Source organism: Chanodichthys erythropterus, chromosome 8 (genome assembly GCF_024489055.1).
Source record: "Chanodichthys erythropterus isolate Z2021 chromosome 8, ASM2448905v1, whole genome shotgun sequence".
Taxonomy (NCBI): Eukaryota; Metazoa; Chordata; class Actinopteri; order Cypriniformes; family Xenocyprididae; genus Chanodichthys; species Chanodichthys erythropterus.
Genome location: NC_090228.1, coordinates 7,705,199 through 7,727,512, shown reverse-complemented (window position 1 = coordinate 7,727,512; position 22,314 = coordinate 7,705,199). Strand labels below are relative to the sequence as shown.

General features: G+C 35.2%; 2 protein-coding genes across 4 annotated transcripts in view; both read left to right on the top strand.

Moving 5' to 3' along the window:
• Positions 1-196: 196 nt before the first annotated feature.
• On the top strand, positions 197-16,560 carry tmem63a (transmembrane protein 63A). Of its 3 annotated transcripts, XM_067391680.1 has the most exons (25): positions 197-287; positions 1,838-1,897; positions 3,584-3,745; positions 3,853-3,932; positions 4,012-4,081; positions 4,634-4,671; positions 4,858-5,000; positions 5,953-6,004; positions 6,093-6,201; positions 6,278-6,348; positions 6,680-6,760; positions 7,233-7,359; positions 7,441-7,571; positions 7,812-7,994; positions 8,112-8,265; positions 8,346-8,452; positions 8,537-8,623; positions 10,878-10,937; positions 11,046-11,208; positions 11,510-11,615; positions 11,693-11,860; positions 11,988-12,103; positions 12,307-12,324; positions 12,422-12,469; positions 12,577-16,559. In XM_067391680.1, the coding sequence occupies exons 3-25, from the start codon at positions 3,584-3,586 to the stop codon at positions 12,715-12,717; spliced, it is 2,415 nt and encodes an 804-aa protein (XP_067247781.1). In that variant the 5' UTR covers positions 197-287; positions 1,838-1,897; the 3' UTR covers positions 12,718-16,559. The 3 variants fall into 3 exon arrangements, with proteins under 3 accessions (XP_067247781.1, XP_067247783.1, XP_067247782.1); XM_067391682.1 differs by lacking the exon at positions 12,307-12,324; XM_067391681.1 differs by lacking the exon at positions 197-287 and having other exon boundaries at positions 1,842-1,849; positions 12,577-16,560.
• Positions 16,561-21,408: 4,848 nt separating this feature from the next.
• rsph9 (radial spoke head component 9) overlaps positions 21,409-22,314 on the top strand; it is a 7,881-nt gene continuing 6,975 nt past the window's right edge. The window contains exon 1 of the mRNA XM_067390922.1: positions 21,409-22,314. This exon is cut by the window's right edge and continues 269 nt beyond it. The gene's annotated coding sequence lies outside the window, so the exon portion shown is untranslated.

Here is a 22,314-nt window from a genome sequence, read left to right as displayed (position 1 = left end):
TTTACAAAAATGTCATTGCGGGACTTTTATGATCTGCTGTTTTATTAACATTTCGTTAATAATAATATATTAATTGGTCCCACTTGATTGTGAATTGTATTCCATGCAATGACAATAAATTGAAATAAAAATGTGTTTCTGTACCAGTTTTGTACTGGGACACTGGGCGGAGATCGGTGTATCTGCGCATGTGCGGATATGAGTCATTGTAAAGTTTCGTTTAGTTTATTCTCAGCTGATAACCAGACCGGTTTTGGATAATTAAGAAGCGGAAAAATTCCACCGAGGTATGTATTTTGTTTCATAACATGTTATGATTATTATACTCGAGAAAGAGACACCAAAACTTTCGGTTTGTGACGAAACTTGATTTAAAGTTTGTCCAGCCGTTATACAAATGCGTATTGATGTGAGTTGACAGCATGTCGCTGTATGTGTGAGTTTAGTGGCACGTTTTTGTTTGTCTTGGTGTGTGATTACCATAAGGTGTGTTTACATGTTGACATGAGTCTAAGGACATTTACTTTAGTTGCTAGTTAAGTAACTGTATAGCTAACGTTACCCGTTTCTGTTGTGACATAAGCTGTCAGTTTAGCAACAGCAAGTTTCCACATTATAAAGAAGTTGTTTTCAGTAATGCAAAGTGTTGCATAAACTACAGGACAGATAGTTAAGTATGAACATACTGCATAGGAATAGTTCGTCTAACACACTATTCCTGCGGTTTCACAGTCAAGCCTAACACTAGTCCCAGACTAAAATGCACATTTAACTAAAAGTAACTTGCACTGACAAATATTTATCAGTGCCATTGTTTTGTCTCAAGATACATATTTTTTTTCCAATGCATGTTTAAAAAAAGCTACATAAATGTACTATTTTAACTAAGGCCTAATCCATGTCTGTGAAACCAGCCCTATGAAAAGTAAATGAAACTTTAGAGAAGTCAAAAGTAAGAAGTGGGATCATGCATCATGGGATCAACCTTACATTGGGTGAAATCATGTTTCTAAAATGAAAGCACTGCTGAAAATGTGTTTTGCATCCACATCTGTGTGATTTCGAATTCGGACACATTACAAACCAAGAATTTCTGTAAAGTGTTCTTAAGGAAGCTACACTGGGGAAAAAAAGGACTTTTTTTTTTTTAATTCAGTAATTTTGTCTTGTTTTCCGGTATCAATATCTAAGCATTTTTAAATCCAAGATACATGAGTTTGATTAAAACAAAACAAGAAATAATATATTTAAAGGGAAAACAATATTATTTTTCTTACCCTAATTTCAATAATGTACTTAAAGTGCCTTATTTTCGCACACTAATTTTGTACTTAATATACTAAAAAATCTTCTTTAGTACTTCTTAAGATAATCTTAAGAACTTCTAAGTATATTCAACTTGCTATTTTGAGACACCATGAAATATGAACTAAAATGTGCTTTTAATGTACCATCTATGTATTTAAAAAATGTATTTAGATACTACTTATAGTACATTTGAACCCATAGTGTACTACAAGTGGTAACTAAATATATTTTTAGTATATTAAAAGAATATTTTAGTTCATATTTCATGGCGTCTCAAAATAGCACAGTTGAGTACACTGAGATGTTCTTAAGATTATCTTAAGAAGTACTAAAGAAGAAAGTACAAAATTAATGTGCACTTTAAGTACATTATTGAAAAGTACTTTTTTCACCTGGGACCCCACTGACAGGTATTTTTCTTGTTTTAAGCATAAACTCACTTAATTTTGACTTAATAATAGTCATTTTCATTATCTTGATTTAATCATTTTTATGTATGTGACACAATCTTTTTTTTTTTTTTTTTCAGAGCCACTTCAGAGTGAGTAAACTCTTATGCATGACCACCGGACACTGAAAACGCAGAGCAGTATGTAATGAGATATGTTTGTATCCCTTGATTTAAACATGAATCACCTGATCAAGTGAAAAAAATAATCTAAAAGTAGAAGAGGATCTGTTGGAGACCCACCCACTCACAGACACTGGATGGAGTGGAAAAGGGCTTGGATTATGACTTATTTGTGCAGCCAGTGGTTATATTTTGATTCTTACTTAAGTAATACATTCTTGTAGCATTTAATAGCAGTACATTGAATCATTGTGAACATAAGGTTCAGACTTTTATCACCAACGCAGTCACCAGTAATCCACCATTTTACAGCACTTAATAGCGCTATCATGTTTACTAATCCCTCCATACTTTTCTATGTAAATGCAACACACTCATGTGATCTAACTCAGGGGATTTTAAATGTGTCTTGGAGGACTTCCAGCATTTGTCTTTTATCTGATCTGACACGCCTAATTCACGTCTTGCATAATTGCATTCTCTGCTACTGAGCTGATGAGTTGAATCAGGAGGAGGGAGAGACATTCAAAATGTGCAGTGCAGTCCAGGACTGGTTTGAAAACCACTGATCTAGACCATTATGTAATTCTGTTTTGTTTGCAATAAGTTATAAAGGACTCCTTCTAGAGTTTGAACTGAAGTGCATGTGACATTTCACATCCTTGCACCAATTTGCCATTCACAATGGCATGGAATCTAATCCAGTGATAGTATGAGCATGAGATGGTAAAACCATGATCAATTGATAGAGCAATAGTATAGTTGGTGTGTTCATTTTTAGAACTTTATTAGGACTAACACCAGCTTATCTTCAAAATAGTGTTCAATACCAACCTGTAACGTACCACACTAGATACTCTAAAAGTAATCTTCTCAATGTTCCTAGAAGAAAAAGCTCCTATTGTTGTTCTGCTTTTTAATTTTGCTGCCCTACTAACTGGAATAATTTACAGAAATTACTGAAAATTGATGCACATATGTTTTATCTTTTACAAAATTGCTAATAAGTGCTTTGAACAACTGCTGTAATTGTTTTGGATAGCTTTACTTACTCAATTTATAAAAAAATATATATATATATATTTATTTAATATTTTATTTTATTCTTTGAATGTTTTATATATATATATATATATATATATATATATATATATATATATATATATATATATATATATATATATATATATATATATATATATATATATATATATATAATATTATTACAGCAGTGGCCAAAAGTGATGTCCGGGATTGGAAAATTGACATCTTCACCCTTTATTTAAATATTATTACACATTTTTTAAAGATGTAATCATATTATGTAGGTGTATTTGGAGTCAATTGTTTTATTTGTAATAATGCAATAAAACTGTGCGAACATAATTTTTGGCCAGGCTTTCATACTAAGAAATTATGAACACATGCTAAAGCAAGAGAAAACCAACGAAATATTAATAACTAATTATGTTGTTGTCAATTTATGCTTTTTTTTTTTTTTTTTGCATAGTAAAATAAAACCTGTCACTGTAGTTTGCTTTTTTTTTTTCCTATAATTTTGTCAGATAAATACTTTAAGTTTAGTGTTTTTTTTTTTTTTTTGTTCCCTCATATTTAATGGTTACTCAAACTTGTAGGGCAAAAAAGCTATTTGTGTGCCCTGAAAATAAATCATTGTACAATTTGTACCTGTGTCTCTTCCAGATGGCCTCCACGTTGTGGGGGCAGCTCTCCATATTGGAGGATAATGGCACTGGCCATGTAGACAACAGTAGCTGTTTCAGTGCCACACAGAGCACTGTGCTGAAGGGGGTGAATTTCGGAGGTTTGCCCATCGTTCTGCTGCTCGACTTTATAGTCTTCCTGGTAAGTTATGGAGTTAGTTGGGATCCAATTGGCTTGTGCTGCTAGTGTTATGTGATTTGATTGATTGGTACAGATGTAATTGGATGGTGCTGTGTATCTTCCTGCAGGTACTGATATCGGCCTTCACTGTGATCAGAAGGAGACTGTGGGATCATGGGAGACTCGCTCTTGTTGCAGAGACTGAAAGGTATGTGACGTGAAGGCAGTACTATTCCCTATGGGAACATACAGTTTGTTGTAAAATAATGACATTGCTGCCATTTCAGAGACTTTAGTAAACGGCGCTACCGTAGAATGACATCATCCATCTCCGCTGAGGAGCCTGAATACGAGAGGGTGAGTTGAGACAAAGTCCCTTTAAGACAAGTCATTTCACTCGGCGGCCATCTTTGAAACGCCTCTCGGGCATCCTGGGCATCATGCAGCTCCTATCTCTTTGAATGGGGAAACATCAGATTCTCCAAAACTGTTCGCCAACCTTACGATTAAATTTGATATTTGAAATCACCAATGAAATCTAACAACAACCGGCTCATAAATTTAGTTTCTAAACACTCGAATCATGACAAAAAAAGATATTTTTTTCAGGCTGGATCAAGCTAATGCGCATGTGCAGACCTAAATGCGCGTCTCTTCGGAGGCGCGCGTCTGACTGAAACCGGCGATTCTAACGGCCGCTGAAGTGACGCGATGACTTTACCATTCGGCGATTGGCTCTTGGCTTTAGAAGGCGGGACTTATTCCGCCATATTGCGCGTTACACTTTCTCCCATTCAAAACAATACGAGTGACACGTCTTGTGTTATTCTATAGTCTTTGGTTTAGAACACGTCATCCTCATTATGACATCATTCGTGACATCATCAACATCTTCCTTATTTCCTGTAGGGTTGCTGCTCTTGGGTCACCTTTATCGTCAATATGGAGTAAGTGCTGTTATGGTGCTACACACATGCAAAAACATTTGACATGTTTACACTTGGAAAGCTTTTGCTTGTTGATATGGTCACTTGTGTCTAAGTTCATATAGGGAAGTGGACATGGAAAAGCCCTAATGAAATAAAGTGAGAAGTGAAACTGATCTGTGTGTGTGTGTGTGTGTGTGTGTGCAGTGAGGCTACAGTCCAGGAGAAATGTGGGGTGGATGCAGTACATTATCTGTCATTTCAGAAGCACTTGATCACCCTGCTCTTGCTCATCTGTGTGCTGTCTGTGTCCGTCATCCTACCAGTTAATCTGTCCGGGGACCTGCTGGGTATTTCACACATGCACAAAAAAATTCAATGTGGTCTGAAGAATGTTTCATAGTAGTTTGAACTTTATAAACCCTAGTGAGCTGCTTTTCGCTGTCTGTTCACTTCACAAATACCAGAGACACTGACATAGAAACATAAATGGGAGAAATATGGTTGCTGTAGTCCAAAATTTAGAAATTTTGATGTGAAAATGTCAATGGAGTCAGATTTTTTTCTTTTTTCTTTTAAATGTGATACTATTATTGTAAGATTTTATTGATGATTTGAAATGTGAAATTTAATAATGACAATTTTGTAGATTTAAATATTTTCCTCATTCAATATGAGACTGCATTAATTTGTATATATTTTTAAATATAATAATATTTATATTTATAATTTAAATTTAATTATTATAATATAATCATTTATATATTTTTAAATTTATATAAGATAATATAATTTATTGTTATGACTTTTATATGAAAATGTACATAGACAAGCTTGTAAAATTAATGTAATTTAGCAAAATTTAATTTTGTCAAATTTGATTAAATAATCACGTAATCGAGACAAAATTTATATATATTTTTCAATATGTAATATAATATAGTGGTTGCAAAAATCTAATATTAATAATAAAATCCATTTTTTTTTTTTTTTTTTTTTTTTTTTTTATTCGGAAAGTTGAATTAAGACGACAGCATCTGTCCTCTTATTGATTGGACTGGCTTGGACTAAATTATCTTTTAATACTGCATAATTTTGCTGCCTTCTGTTTCGAAAAGGCGCTGTGTTTATGATGCCTAAATATGTTGCATTTTTTGGCCGCTCACCACGTTTTGGAGGATGAAAGTGGTTTATAATCTCACATGATGTCACCATATGAAATATTTTCAAGTTCCTTTTCTTAGACATTTGTTTCAGTCTCTCCTGAAGGCAAAAAGACTGACTTATATAACTGTGTTCCAGGCAATGATCCATACAGTTTCGGGAGAACCACCATAGGGAATCTTAAGCAGAAGTATGTATCGTATGTGTCTATACGCATATGACTATCACTATCTGTGTGTGTGTGTATTTGAACTGTATTCTATATGATGTCTTCGCAGTAATAAGCTGCTTTGGCTACACACAGTGTTTGCAGTTCTATATCTCGTGATCACGGTGGCCCTGCTGAGACGCCACACCTCTAAAATGAAGGGAACCAAGAGAGAGATAGTAAGCCATCCTGCCACACACATACACACATACATGCTGGTTAGTGTCAATCTAACCCTGGTTTATTTTTCCATAGGCCAGAAACACCCTGTTTGTGAGGTCTATACCGACTGCAGCCACTGATGAGAGTATAAAAACTCACTTTTCGTAAGTGGGAGGACTTTTCCAGTCACTTTATTTTTAGCCATTCACCCAGACATCTTTTCCATCCCATCTCCATGCTGTTTGTTCCATTTGGTGTGCAAAGCATGATCTCAGCTTACATAATGTGGGTGGGTCAGTAGGATCTCAAAGGCAGCTACTGACCAAAAGACTTATTGGTCAGCATTTATTCATTCAATCTTAAATATAATTTTGGCAGCAAATGGAATCTGTTCATCTATTCATCTATTGCAATTCTGCTTGGTACCACTGATGCAGAAATTACTCGCATAACTTTTAAGGTGTTAGCATGTCTTGATTGTACATTTATTTGCAGGGAGGCATACCCTACCTGTCAAGTGATTGAAGTTAACTTGTGCTATGATGTTGCCAAACTGATTGATCTGGTCAAAAACAGGTGAGAATGACAATTTGACCCAATATTATTTGTAGTTGTCCAAATATCTCTCACAGACCTGTATGATACAGTGTTATTTTAGTATCATTGAGATACTATTATAGTTTTTATTTTTATATTTTCCATTTTCATTTTATTTTTTGTTAAAGTTTTAGTAATTTTGTTGTATTTTTGACATTTTTATTATTATTGTTTAATATGTTTGTTTTTTTAATTAATTTTTATTTATATTTATATATTTTAATATTTTAGTTCTATCTAGTTCTATCTATCATCACAGAACTTGGTATTTATTTTAGAAGTTATTTTGCTACCAGCTTTTATTTTTTTTCAATTAACAACTTTGTTTAAATGGTTTCAGTTTTAGTCGACTGTAAAAACCTTCGTATGATCATGAAAATTTTTTTAAATTCTAGCATTAACTGTTTTGTTTGTGTTTTTTTTTTTTTTTTATTGTAATATTTTATAACAGAAAACGGGCAGAAAAAAACCTGCAGCATTACCGTAAGATACTCGATCGCCAGGGACATCGTGAGGTCATCAACCCGCGCCCTTGCAGCTACCTGTGCTGCTGCTGCCACTGTCAGGGATGTGAAAAGGTGAGTACGGCCACCATTAGCAGTGGCCTTGTTTTCACTTTTCAAGATTTGTGCATCTAAATAATGTGTGTTTGTGTGTAGGTTGATGCTATAGAGTTTTACAGCACGCAGGAAGCTGCTCTGCTTGAGGAGGAAAATAAACTAAAGCAGAACAAGGTGTATCCTCTGGGCATGGCATTTGTCACCCTGCAAAATGAGTACATGGCCACTTAGTAAGTGATTCACACTCAGATAAAACTCAGAAAAGAAAACTGAATAATTATATTGGCTTATCAGATTTTTATATTTTACGTTTTTACCAGAATATAAGGCAGAATGAATTGCGATAAGCTCTGTAAAAAATAATCCAAGATTGTGGATCGAGTCAAAGAAAATCAGTATTTTCTAATATTTACCAGTGTAATTTCAGCTCACATGGTTTTTAAATGGCTGTTCTTTGTCTTTCCTCACAGTATTCTGAAAGATTTCAATGCTCTTGAGTGTGGAGGCGGGACAGGGGGTGTGGCTGTAGAAGAAATGGGTGGGGGAATCAAGTGTGGGTGTGGCCGGGAGCCTCAGCCGTCCTCCAAGAGTGCAGAGCTGAGGGTACACAACTGGAAAGTAAATTACGCTCCTCACCCACATAATATCTACTGGTATGTCCTATTATACCATTTTTGGAGCAAAATCTTTAATATTATAATCTGCTTTAGTTTATAGACAATATTATACCAATTCACAATTCTGCTTATCTAAACTTCTTTCTCTTTCAGGGAGAATTTGTCATTACGTGGGTGGCGTTGGTGGCTACGTTGTGTGTTGCTGAATGTTGCACTCTTCGTGCTCCTCTTCTTCCTCACAACGCCCTCCATCATCATCAGCACCATGGACAAGTTTAATGTCACCAAGCCTATTCACTATCTGAACGTATGTGACTGAACACAGCACTTCTAATGATGTGTGCACATGAAGTGCAGTGGTGTGAAGACTGTGTGTTGTGTTTGTAGAGTGCCATTATCAGCCAGTTCTTCCCCACTCTTCTACTGTGGACCTTCTCTGCCCTGCTGCCCACTATAGTGTATTACTCTACATTGGGGGAATCCCATTGGACCAGGTAGACATCAACACAAAAACACACAGTCGCACTCAAACAAGCTCACTTAATAATGCATGTCTGTGTGTGTGTGTGTGTGTGTAGGTCTAGTGAGAATATGAGCATGATGTACAAGCTCTACACATTTCTGATCTTCATGGTGTTGATTTTGCCGTCACTGGGCCTCACCAGGTAAGAGTTCTTTAAATCTTTCTCCGCAGTTCTAACACATTATTGCATACACACACTTTTACAGTAAACGAAACTATGTTGTGGGTTAGGGCTGCACGATTAATCAAAGAAAAGAAATTGCAATATGGCTGTGTGATTATGAAATTGCAAAGGCTGTGATTTAATTAAAGGGTAACTTCACCCAAAAATTTAATTTCTGTCATCATTTACTCACTTTCATGTCGTTCCAAACCCATAAGACCTTCGTTCATCTTCAGAACACACAGTAAGATATTTTTGATGAAATCCGAGTTTTTTTTATTTTTATCTCCCATAGAAAGCAACGAAATTACCACATTCAAGGTCCAGAGAAGTAGTAAAGTCATGTAGACTTGTGCCGATATTCGGTAATGCGATAAATCGCGATAATGAATGTGCACGATATTGTAATTGTCTGCATTTCAGAATACCGTAAATAATAATTTATTACCAATTATTAATTTTTTTTATAAGGCAATTAAGAATACTTTACCCATCAATCATATAAAATGCACAACACCGCTGTATTCTGCATCAAAAGGACACGTGCTCAGACGTAAACAATCCCAACGTGCAAGAGAAGCACATGGCGGAAAGAATGAAGGAGACGAGCTGAATGAAAGTGCGCGTTCACTCTCTGACAGCAGAGGGCGCTGATGGAACAGCAGCGTGCAGTGGTTACCACGGAAACCGTGCAAACAAAGTAACTGCTCTAGTGAAGTTTTTAAAATGCTTCAAACAGCCATTCATTTTTTTGTAATCTCAGTGTTGTTTATCACAGCACCAAATACTGAATACTTAAAAAAGACTTAAAAGGATATTTATTTTCAAACCTAAACATTTTTATATTTTAATCTGGACTACACCATGCCCTAATGATTAGAAATGTTCTGATTATTTGTTATTGTTCAGTAAAACTTTGAAAACATACAGCTTCATTAGTTAACATGTTAATTCATTATCACTAAACTGACAATAAAAATACTTTTTTATTTAAAAGTATTAATTATTATTAATTAATGTTAATTTCTTAGTTACTGTTTAATAACATTACTAAAATCAAAATAACTTATTTAATGGACCTGAGATAAAACTAACAATGATCGGTTGTGTTTCTAAACTAACATTAACAAAAAATAACACTTTCTGTAACAAATGTAGCTATTGCTCAATCTTAGTTAATGCATTAAATAAAGTGTTATCTGTTGTTCTTTATAGCCTATAATTCTTTTTCATTTTAATCTGTTTGAAAATTTCAGTTAGAGTTGTTTTGTTTTATTACAAAAAGAGTACTTAAACCTGTTAAAATATGACAAAAATGGTTTTGCAACTTATTTTAATATCGTGATAATACCGTATACCGTGATAAAAGCTTCATCAATTAATCGCAACATGAAAATTTGATACCGTCACATGGTTAAAATAGTCAGCATGACTACAGTGGTTCAGTGGTTAATGTTATGAAGTGACAAGAATACTTTTTGTGCACAAAAAAAAAAACAATTATAACAACTTTATTCAACACATTTTTCTACCGTGTCAGTCACTTACGCAGTCAACGTAGAAAACGGAAGCTCTGCAATGTGTTTTCAATGTAAACTGTGTCTGAGAATAGAGGGAATTGTTGAATAAAGTCATTATTTTTGCTTTGTTTTCTCGTCGCTTCATAACATTAAGGTTGAACCACTGTAGTCACATTGACTATTTTAACAAAATAGTTTTCTATACTACATTTCTGGACCTTTATATGTGGTTATTTCGTTGATTTCTATGGGAGATTAAAAAAAAAAAACTCGGTTTTCATCAAAAATATCTTAATTTGTGTTTTGTAGATGAACGAAGGTCTTACGGGTTTGGAACGACATGAGGGTGAGTAATTAATGACAGAATTTTCATTTTTGGGTGAACTAACCCTTTAAAGGGGCTATATGTAAGAATTTTCATGTATTAATCGCTTTTTTATTGCCAATGTGTGAACAGTTTGTAACAAAAATTTAAAAAATGAGACTTCCCTTACTTCCTAAGTTGTCTATGAAAGCCTGTAGACATAATAAATGTTAAGGTTAATATAAGTGTAACATTTATTAACCTCGTCCTAAGAAACTGCAACCACCTATGATCCATGGGCCAAATTTGACCCTCAATGAAAACCTTAAATGAATTCTTGTTTAAGTGTATAGTCGGTCTAAAATGTTCACAAAGTAAGCATATATACAGATGTGCTCTCTTTCCACAGTCTGGACGTGTTTTTCCGCTGGTTGTTTGATAAGCAGTCTGAGGGGAAGGTGAGGTTTGAGTGAGTATACTTGTGTTTTATTTGCTCAAATCAGAATGATTTATTTGTTTTGTGACATGCACCTAAAAATAATGATGACTTTCCGGCTTTTCTCTTTGCCTGTTTCAGGTGTGTGTTTTTACCTGATCAGGGGGCGTTCTTCGTAAATTACGTGATCACAGCCGCTCTGGTGGGCACAGGCATGGAGCTGCTGCGGTTGCCAGGGTTGCTGCTCTACATTGTGCGTCTGGCACTCGCACATTCGGCTGCTGAGAGAAAATATGTTAAACAGGTTGGTCTGTGACTTATGATATCTATCTATCTATTAGTTACAAAATATTTGTGTTGAATATTTCATTATTTTAAATTGTTAGTATTAAATTTTAACCAACATGACATAAAGAATAAAGAAGTATTTTTAACCTTTTGCACATTTTTTTTTTTTAATAAATTATTATATTTTCCTTTAAATTGAGCATAATAAGCTGTATGGACATTAGGTTGAAAATAAGCCGGATTATCGCTTGAAACTGATTTGAATAGATTTAACATGAATGTGTTGCTAATCCACTCGTGATCTTGTCTCTCTTTAGAATCAAGCGTACGAGTTTCAGTACGGCGCGATGTACGGATGGACTCTGTGTGTGTTCACGGTCATCATGGCGTACAGCATCACCTGTCCTGTCATCGTCCCCTTCGGTCTGATTTCTTTCCTCAAGGCTTTGTACACATTATCAGTGTCTAACATTACATTAACATGCAGACCATGTTTGCAGGTCTGCTGTACCTGATGCTGAAACACATGGTGGACAAACACAACCTGTACTTCGCTTACCTACCCGCCCGCCTTGACCGGCAAGTTCACCTGGGAGCTGTCAATCAAGCGCTGGCTGCACCAATCATATGCCTGATGTGGCTTTATTTTTTCTCTGTGCTCAGGACAGGTAACGTCCAATAATTGGTTGATTAAATGGCATTTTGTTTATTGGATTATTTTGTTTGATTCATATAGTGTGTGTGTTTGTGTGTGTGTGTAATATATATAAATGTGTTGACCTTGTGTCTTCACAGGCTTCATGGCGGACACATCACTGTTCACACTTGTGGTTCTGTGTGTCACCATCTTTATCTGCATAAGTTACACTTGCTTTGGGCACTTCAAATATCTCAGTCCCCACAACTACAACGTAAGCTGCTTTTTTTTTTTTGTGTGTCTGAGTTTTGTCTGATTTTACAATTCCACTATTGTTAGAATTGTTATAGTTTTACCATAATTTAATAGTTATAATTTAACCACCCCAATTTAAACCAATGCGCTTGCATACACACACAAAAATCCTCTTCTTTTTTTTTCTTCTCTACATTTCTCCTCTTCTGTTTCCTAACCCAGCTTTCTGAACCTGGCCTTGTATGTGATGTATTGCTTAAGTTGCTCTACTATAAGTCGCTTTGGATAAAAGCTTCTGCTAAATGCATAAATGTAATTGTGTATGTCTGTGATTCAGATTAAGGAGGAAGATGAAGATAGAGTTTCCGAGAGCTCATCTGCATCGGCAAGTTTCACATTTTTATATTCAACACTATCACGCATTGTGTTTTCAATTCTGATAGATTTCGAAATGACCAAAATCTCTCTCTCCGTCTCTCTTACTCTACGTAGGTGTATCTTCCCAAAGTTCTGAACCCAGATGCATCGTCCGATTCTTCTGATGAGTGCAGCACTCGGCAATCCTATGGCACGACAGACACGAGCCCGCCTTTCCTCAGCACCGAGGAAGACTGTCCAGACTTGGATATCTAACAACAATAACACAACTGCCCTTTCTCCTTTGGAGGAAATGGTTCTTGCCATATTGGCGGTTGGAGGTCAGTGTAGAGATGGAGGGGATATACTTTTGAAAACAGAATCTTTTGGAGGGAAAAAAAATCACTCTCAAGCTTTTTTTCTGAGTTTTTTTTTTTTCATACACACTGAAAGACATGAGGAACATTTAATCATAAACTGCCATATAACAAATGCAAAGGAGCTTTTTGGGAATCAGTTCGTCTCACCAAAGACTAAACTCTTTTCTAAATTGCCATTCAAACACGCTGTCCAAACATTTCTACATTACAAAAGCAGCTTCACCATTGAGCACTTGCCAAGGAGGACAAATATAACTTGAATATGAATATATATCAAAGCGCACATGAACACTTGAATCATGGCACTTGTGCCTTGTTGGAGACAACTTAACACACTTTATAACTGTAATTTGTGTGTGTGTATGAGAGAGAGAGAGAGAGAGAGAGAGAGAGAGAGAGAGAGAGAGAGCTCTTACATATTGATTGTCATTCTTATTGTTTTCTGTTTTAAAGCAAAGTTTTATACAAATATGTTAATATATTGATATTGACATATTGAGCTCATTGCTCAGTGGCCTTGTGTGTGTGTTGTTTACATGGTTTATGCGGACACATGTGTTTAATGACATGTGTATTACAATGTAAACATGGTTTATGAGGACACTTCCTGTGTTTTTTTTTTTTTTTTTTTTTTAATTCAAAAAATGGCAAAAGTTTTCTGTCCTGGCTAGGTTTAGGTGTATGTTAGGGGTAAGTTTAGGGGATAGAATATACAGTTTGTATGGTATAAAAACCATTACGCTTACAGAGAGTCCCCATAAACCACATATACAAGTGTGTGTGTGTGTGTGTGTGTGTGTGTGTGTGTGTGTGTGTGTGGTTCAGGTATTCCCTACGTTATGGGGACAAAATGGCAATATCAGAAATCTCTGTCCTTGTGGGAACATTTTTTGGTCCCCATGAGGCAAAAAAACAACTTATAAATCATAATAAGTGATGTTTAAAATGTAAAAATGCAGAAAGTTTTCTGTGATGGGTAGGTTTAGGGTCCCCATAACAAAAACCATATGTGTGTGTGTGTCTGAAAGAATAAATAGAATTGTATTAGGTTGACAAGTGGCCTCATCATCATCACTAGGTGGCACTGTTGTTTTCTGATTCTTTTGGTTCTTTTCAGAGCAGTGGCATAATGTCAATTACTAGAGAAAATCATTTAGAAAAAAAATATGCAAAGATTGAATTTACAGTAAGGCACTTACAATGAAAAAAACCTTAAAATACACTGCTTACGCAATACTTAAGCATTCATGAGGCTTGCTATGTAAAGGTCAACTTAAGTGTCATGACCAAATAATGCCAGTAAACCTGGTAACTTTTGCATGATACCTGCAAGTATACCAGAAAGGGACTGTTTGCATGGACCAAATTGGTTGCAGGAAATTGCGATCAAATTATTTACCTAGAAAGGTTTTCCTACTTCAAAGGACTATTTAGACAACTTTATTGATCAAAAAAGAAACCCTTACATTTCTGCTTTTAACTGTAATGCAATGGGAAGATATTGTGTATATGAAGGGAAACTGTTGAAATGATTCCTGTGTATGTGTTTTAGTTCTGTATATTCATTATATGATATATGATTGGAACCGAAACTGTGGTGTCTGATCATTTAAACGGCTTAACCTCCAGACACTAAGTCTCATAGTCTAAAGCCTCAGATTTTCCTGGAAATGGGTGAATGAAGGTCCTCCAAACACACTCTTGACACATTTCTCCTGACTGTGGTTTTCAGCTCATTAATCAGTATAGAACGAAATCGTCTTACTTTAACACCATAAGCAGCCCACAAACTCTATGGCCAGAGTGACCTGTTACAAATGCCAGGATCAGCATTCAAAACTCCATAAGAACAGAAACTGATCTAATGAGTGTGTGTGACTTTCATTTGCAAACTTTTTTTTTTCTAAATATAAATATAAAGCTTCATAAGAACAGAAACGGATCTAATAAATGTGTGTGACTTTCATTTGGAATTTTTTTTAATTTCGTTTTCTTTTTTTTAGATACTATTTTGCCAGTTTCAAATTCGGAAAGGTTAGCTTACTAAACAAGGTATCATCATGGGGCCAGCTGGTTCATTGGGTTCACTTTTAGGTTGCCAGATATTTTATTGCAAAAGGCGGGATTTGATTTTGTCGATGGGGAATTTATTGGATGGTTGTGATTTGCTATTGGTCGATCTCATGAGTGACAGGTTGCCCCGCCCTCACGCCAGTAAACGCATTATTAGAGATGTTGCTGCAAGAGGGAGGGGAAGTTATTTTGATGAAAGGCTATGAGGGCACATGAGTTTAAAAAAAAAATGTGCATGGATAAATCATTTATTATAAATACTGCGATATTCCATAACAATAAGAATTGTTAGTTTTGATATCATGATGACTGTAAGATTTTTCCTGGATATATGTGATTTTGAGTGTGTAGTAGGACAAAACATTATACCCAGCACCTTTTTAGGTCAAACATCACAGATCACATGTCACGTTTTGCTGTAAACCACATGTGCACAATCATATGTATTTTTACAACTCCAGTTCATTCTGTTAGAGCTAGAAATAACAGCATTTAAAGTTTCTGACACCACAATAAACCCTCAGAACAGTTTATGGCCATAATAGACGCAAACGCCCGTATGCAGCTTGAGACAAAAGATACATGAGTCAAATAAAGAATTTCTTTAAATGGGCTGAAAACATGCCAATAGCAGGTCAAGTTTCACTGAATGGTGTTTGCTGGGGGCCTCAGGGTGGCAAAACTCCCAGGCCAATGTGTTCTGGTTATAAAGTGAGTCAAGTGTTGGTAGCTGTAGCAGATCCAGAAAACCCTTATTGTACCTCTGCAATAAGGAAAGCAGCTGCTGGACGCCTGGATGGAAACCAACGATTAGGAAAGTAAATACCCCCCCCCAACCCCCTTTTTTTTAATTAGTTTTGCTTTCTAAGACAAGCATCATTGTTACTATTCCTCATGCTTATGGATTTAAACAAAGCCCTAATACTAAATATAAACTTTACGATGTAACTCAACCCTTGCTGTTTTTGACAGACATGAATGATACCTTAAAATAGTTTTTTTTTTAAATGTCTCTGACAAAACAGGTCAAAAAGTCTCAGAGGAGAGATGCAAGCCTTATGTCTTGAGCTCAGAATATCATCGAGATCAAAGAACACCCTAGCAACTGCATAGCAACACATTAGAAAATGCTTACAAATTCCCTAGTATCATCTTAGTGTCTTTTGCACAGAGAAAAAACACAAACTTTTTTTTTTAAAGAAATGCCATATTTTTTTAAAGGGTTCTCCCAAAAATGAAATTTCTGTTATTAATTACTCACCCTCATGTTGTTCTAAACCTGTAAGTCCTTCGTTCATCTTTAGAACACAAATTAACATATTTTTTGAATAAATCCGTGAGGTTTCTGAACCACCTGCAGCGTCAGATAATACTGAGCCAGCGTTCTGACGTAGAACCCGGAAGCGCTGCACTGTTTACAACATCAACAGCATAGGAGACTGACAGGGAAGAGAAGAGATTGTTGAATAAAGTCGTTATTTTTTTTTTTTTTTTTGCACACGAAAAGTATTCTCGTTGCTTCATAACATTAAGGTTGAACCACTGTAGCCACACTGACTATTTGAACGATTTCTTTACTACCTTTCTGGCCCTTGAAAGATGCAATGACGTTGCTGCCTATGGGCCTATGTTGCCTACTGCCAAAAATATCTTACAGTGGCATGAAAAAGTATGTGAACCCCTTGCAGAATCTGTGAAAATGAGAATTATTTTAATAAAATAAAAGGGATAATAAAAAAAATGCATGTTATTTTTTGTTTAGTACTGTCCTGAGTAAGATATTTTACATAAAAGATGTTTGCATTTAGTTCACAAGACAAAACAATAGCTGAATTTATTAAAATAACCCCATTCATAAGTATATGAGCCATTGATTCTCAATACGGTGTGTGGTTACCTGATGATCCATGACTGTTTTTATGTTTTGTGATGGTTGTTCATGAGTCTCTTGTTTGTCCTGAGCAGTTAAACTGAGCTCTGTTCTTCAGAAAAATCCTCCAGCTCCTGCAGATTCATCAGTTTTCAAGCATTTTTGCATATTTGAACCCTTTCCAGCAGTGGCTGTATGATTTTGAGATTCATCTTTTCACACTGAGGACAATTGAGGGACTGATGCTCCAGAAGGAAACACAATGCATTAAGAGCCGGGGGGTGAAAACTTTTGAATTCAAATATCAAGGTAAATTGTACTTAATTTTTCTTCTGGGAAACATGCAAGTATCTTCTGTTGCTTCCGAAGGGCAGTACTAAATGAAAAACAATGTTATTTAAAGGAACACTCCACTTTTTTTGTAAATAGGCTCATTTTCCAAGAGTATAGTTCCTAGCTATATCAGCCTAGAAAATCACAACTTTTCATTTTCTGTCGGTCTTAGTACACGATTTAACTACAGAAGAGTCAAGTTTTAAATAGGAAAAATATCAAAACTCTTTTGTCATTTTTAAGCGCGATGCTAACGGTCTAATCAGATTCAATGAACTATGCTAAGCTATGCTAAAAGTGGTACCGCCAGAACCAGAGATCGGCTGAATGGATTTGAAAATGGTAAAACTCAACTGTTTAACTCTAGGGGAGTTGGAAAATGAGCCTATTTTCAAAAAAAGTGGAGTGTTCCTTTAAACAAAATAAGAAAAATTGTGACATCTTCATTCTGTTCAAAAGTTTTCACCCCCCCAAAAAAATTTTTTTTGTGAAAACTGATGAATCTGCAGGAGCTGGAGGATTTTTCTGAAGAACAGGGCTCAGTTTAACTGCTCAGGACAAACAAGAGACTCATGAACAACCATCACAAAACATAAAAACAGTCATGGATCATCAGGTAACCACACACAGTATGGAGAATCAATGGTTCACATACTTATGAATGGGGTTATTTTAATAAATTCAGCTATTGTTTTGTCTTGTGAACTAAATGCAAACATCTTTTATGTAAACTATCTTACTCAGGACAGTACTAAACAAAAAATAACATGCAATTTTTATTATCCCTCTTATTTTATTAAAATAATTCTCATTTTCACAGATTCTGCAAGGGGTTCACATACTTTTTCATGCCACTCTAATTTGTGTTCTGAAGATGAATGAAGGTTTTACGGGTTTGGAACGACACGAGGGTGAGTAATTAATGACAGAATTTTCAATTTTTGGGGGAACTATCCCTTTAATCCTGTAAACTGGGCTGTGGACATGATATGGATTCTGTCACGTTACTCACACCAATTGGCTGAACTTGCTCGCACATGCACAAAAACATTGAATGGCTCATCTCCAGCTGCGTCTGGTCTTTCAAACTACAGGAACTAATTATTGTTGCATTTGTATGAGGTGTCTCGAAATACCCCAAAGATGATTCATCCCTCCATTAACACAGAAGAAGATGTTTCCTTCTCTCCTCCCTTCTTCTATCCTCTTTTCAGATGGTCCGCGCTCTTTTCGGAAGCCATGATTGATGCCTCTGACCTCATGACCCGGAGTACGTATGACTGATCTCAATGCCAGCCAACCACAAAGCCCGACGGCATTGATTTCCCCTTCTGATCCCTCCCTTTTGTCTGCAGGGATTATTCCCATGGCAACGCTGGTGGTCCGTAAGGTAACGTTCTCAGAGCCGAGAGTAATAGACCCTCGCCAAGCCCTGGGGGTAAACTTATTCCACTTCACCCAGACAGAACTTTAAGGGAAAACTAATAGCAAAGTTTTGTTTCCCTGCCAGACGTCTCTTAAGGTTTGCAGAGTTTACTCAGCAAAGAAACAGAGCCAGCAGGAAAAAAATAGTAGAGAAACTGAAGAATTAGAGGAAGAATTCCCAGATTGGGACATTTGCTCTGTTATCTGATCATTAACAGAATCTAACAGCGCAGGAAATCTGCCTTTGAAATTGTTGTCTGTAACTCTACAACTCTCTTTTTCGTAAAGGGATAGTTCACCCAAAATTGTTTGAATTTTATATTTTTATTCTTCTTATTATTCGTATTGTTGTATTTATACTATATGTGCACTGGAAGCTTAATTTACCAAGAACAATTCTTTGTGTCATCGTTTATTCAACTTCATGACATTGAATATAACTTTCTTTCTTGTGTGGAAGAAAGTGAATGAGGACAAGCGCTGAGATGTCTCACTTTTTGTGAAATTTAAGTTTTCATTTGCTCTCAAATCTTATCTATTTTTTGCATAAATGGAAATATGGCACATGCGTAGGTATTGATGTCAATTATGTTTTCTTATGACATGGCCTTCTGAAGCGAAGCAATGCATTTGTGTAAAAAAAATAAATAAAAAAATCCATATTTAACAAAATATCTAGCTTCCACCAGACCACCTTCCGTATTCAAGAAAGTGTTAAACTCTTGCAGTTCAAAAAGCTTATGCTCCTATGCCTTCCCTATTCAACTTATGGAAAAAGTGTAACTGATGCTACACCAGTTTACACTTTCTTCGTAACTTGAATACGGAAGGCAGTCTTGCAGAAGCTAGGTATTTTACTTCATAACTTCATAACCCCAAGAGCCATGTGGAGTATGTTTATGATGGATGGATTTGGATGGAGACACTTTTTTTGAGCTTATACTCATTTGGTAACAATTACTGCCATTATAAAGCTTGGATGTGTCAGGATATGAATTAATATTTCTCCAACTGTGTTTATCAGAAAGAAGAAATTCATATACACCTATGATGGCTTGAGGGTGAGTAAAGGCTAATTTTCATTTGAAAGTGAACTAATCCTTTAAAAGGCTATGACTAAAAATCATTGAAAGTCTTTGGGATGTGCTGGCGGAGACTTTACAGAGTGTTTGACTCTTGCATTGTCAATACAAGATCTTGACCAAAAAATGACGCACCTTTTACCTAAAAATGAAAATGTACTCACCCTCATCTATACATGTCAAAGTTGGGTCAGGCAGCAAAACTTAACTAGAAGTCTTGTTGATTACTACATATTGAGACTAGCATGAGACAAATCTGTCTAAAGGCGATTAAATACAGACATCTTTACTTCCTTTCCACCCTCATTTCTGTCTTCCTCTCCTCCGCATCCTCCCCTTCCTGTCTCAAATCTTCCCCCTCGGGTCGTGGTCTTTCAGAGGGTCTGCTTTTTGTGAGTTATAGCCTGAGGCGGGTGTGATGTTGTTGCCACTAATCTCCTGTGAATGAGGCTGTCCGTCTGTCTGCGTGTTGAACTTGTATGCCGCTAACTCAACGGGGTCTTTGTGGCTAACCGTTCCTTGACAGCGCTGAAGTACCGTCCATAATCACAGTAATGCAGACATATGAGCCTGCTAGTGTGCACACACAGGGACCTGCTTTCAGAGTGCTAAGCACTTGACACCTGTAACGGATGTTGCTTGTCAAGGTTTTACCATGCAGGAAAAAAGCTTGTGCTAGATCAGACATACAGTATCCACCTTATTTTGCAAAGCTGTTTTCTTTGATTGTGCGAAACTTGCTTTCTTTAGAGCCTACAGGTAAATAATAGAAGAATAAAACTATTTGCGCTACAAACCGGTGTGTTTATGATTATGATAATGAAATAAAAATAATAAATAAAAGTTTGCAATATAAACAGAATAACAGACAGTTTTTGTATAGTTAAAATTAAAAAACAGTTATTTTAACTATACAAAAACTTACAATATACAAACTTCACATATTTAGTGAATTTTTCTTAAAAAAAATAAATAAATAAAAAAATTATATATATATATATATATATATATATATATATATATATATATATATATATATAATTTGTTTATTTTATTTTATTTTTTTTTAAGAAAACAAATTCACTAAATATATGAAGTTTGAACTGTGATACTAACAATTTCTTCCCAAAATTAAAAGAAAAATAATAAATTATGTTTTGCATTAAAAAAAAGTAAACCTACTTTACAACCCTCGATATTTCTTGCATTATTTTCATGGCAATTTCTGTTTAGTGTAATGATTAATCCCATTACTGCAATACATTAATGCAAATCAACACAATTATTAGGCAATTATTTTTTGTTTAAATATATATATGTGTGTGTGTGTGTGTGTGTGTGTGTGTGTGTGTGTGTGTGTGTGTGTGTGTGTGACAAACTGTTATTATCAATGTTGAAAACAGTTGTGCTGCTTAATATTTTTTTGGAACCTGTGATACTTTTTTCAGGATTCATTGATGAATAAAAGGTTAAAAAGAACAGCATTTATTCAAAATATAAATCTTTTCTAACAATATAAATCTTTACTATCACTTTTTATCAATTTAACACATCCGTGCTGAAAAAAAAGTATTAATTTCTTTCAAAAAATAAAAAATAAAAATAAATAAATAAAATTACTGAACCCAAACTTTTGAACAGTAGTGTATATTGTTACAAAAGATTTCTATTTTAAATAAATGCTGATATTTTTTTTTAACCTTTTATTCATCAAAGAATCCTGAAAAAGTATCACAGGTTATAAAATAATATTAAGCAGCACAACTGTTTCCAACATTAATCATAAATCAGCATATTACAATGATTTCTGAAGGATCATGTGACACTGAAGACTGGAGTAATGATGCTGACAATTCAGCTTTGCATCACAGAAATAAATTATATTTTAAAGTATATTAAAATAGAAAACCATTTCAAATTGTAATAATATTTCATAATATTATTGTTTTTTTCTGTATTTATTATTAAATAAATGCAGCCTTAATGAGCATAAGAGACTTCCTTCAAAAACATAAAAAATAGTAATGTTTCCAAACTTTTGACCGGATACATACGGATTTATATGAATTAATATTATACGTTTTCTATAAAGCGCATGTGCAAAGGCAAAATCATACTTTCCTCTCAACTTCTGTTTTCTGTTATCTTATTCAAATCGCCATGCACATCCTGCATCTTCACACACACAGTGTGTTCACAACAGGCAGCTGACTTCTCCCATCACCCAGAGTTGCTGTTAACAGCCCTAGTTCACACGTTCAATGTGTGAAGCTGTTGGTATCACGCAGAGGGCATTAGGTCGGACAGAACACACATCCTGCCAGCTGTGTCAGATGCTTCCTGTTTGTCTCTCTCAGTAGATGAAGAGCCTCCTGTGAGGGGCCGATCTGTTCATCACTCTAGCCCTACAGACGTGCTTAGAAAAAAATAGTAAAAATAATGATAAAAATATTTAAATTATACATTTATAATATTATTTTAAAAATATAATTTTATTTAATTGAACAATAAACTATTAATGTTTCTCAAAAGTTTATTTTAGAAGAAAGTTCAGTTTGTACCTCTCTAGAGAGCTGAGTGCCTATGAGTTGCTATAGCAACAGGCTACTAGGGCTTTTGTTTACCTTAGCAACCACAGAGTCACTGGAGAGTGAGTGCGATTAGCTTGCTAGCAACAGCTTTCTAACAAACAAAATAAATACAAGTATTA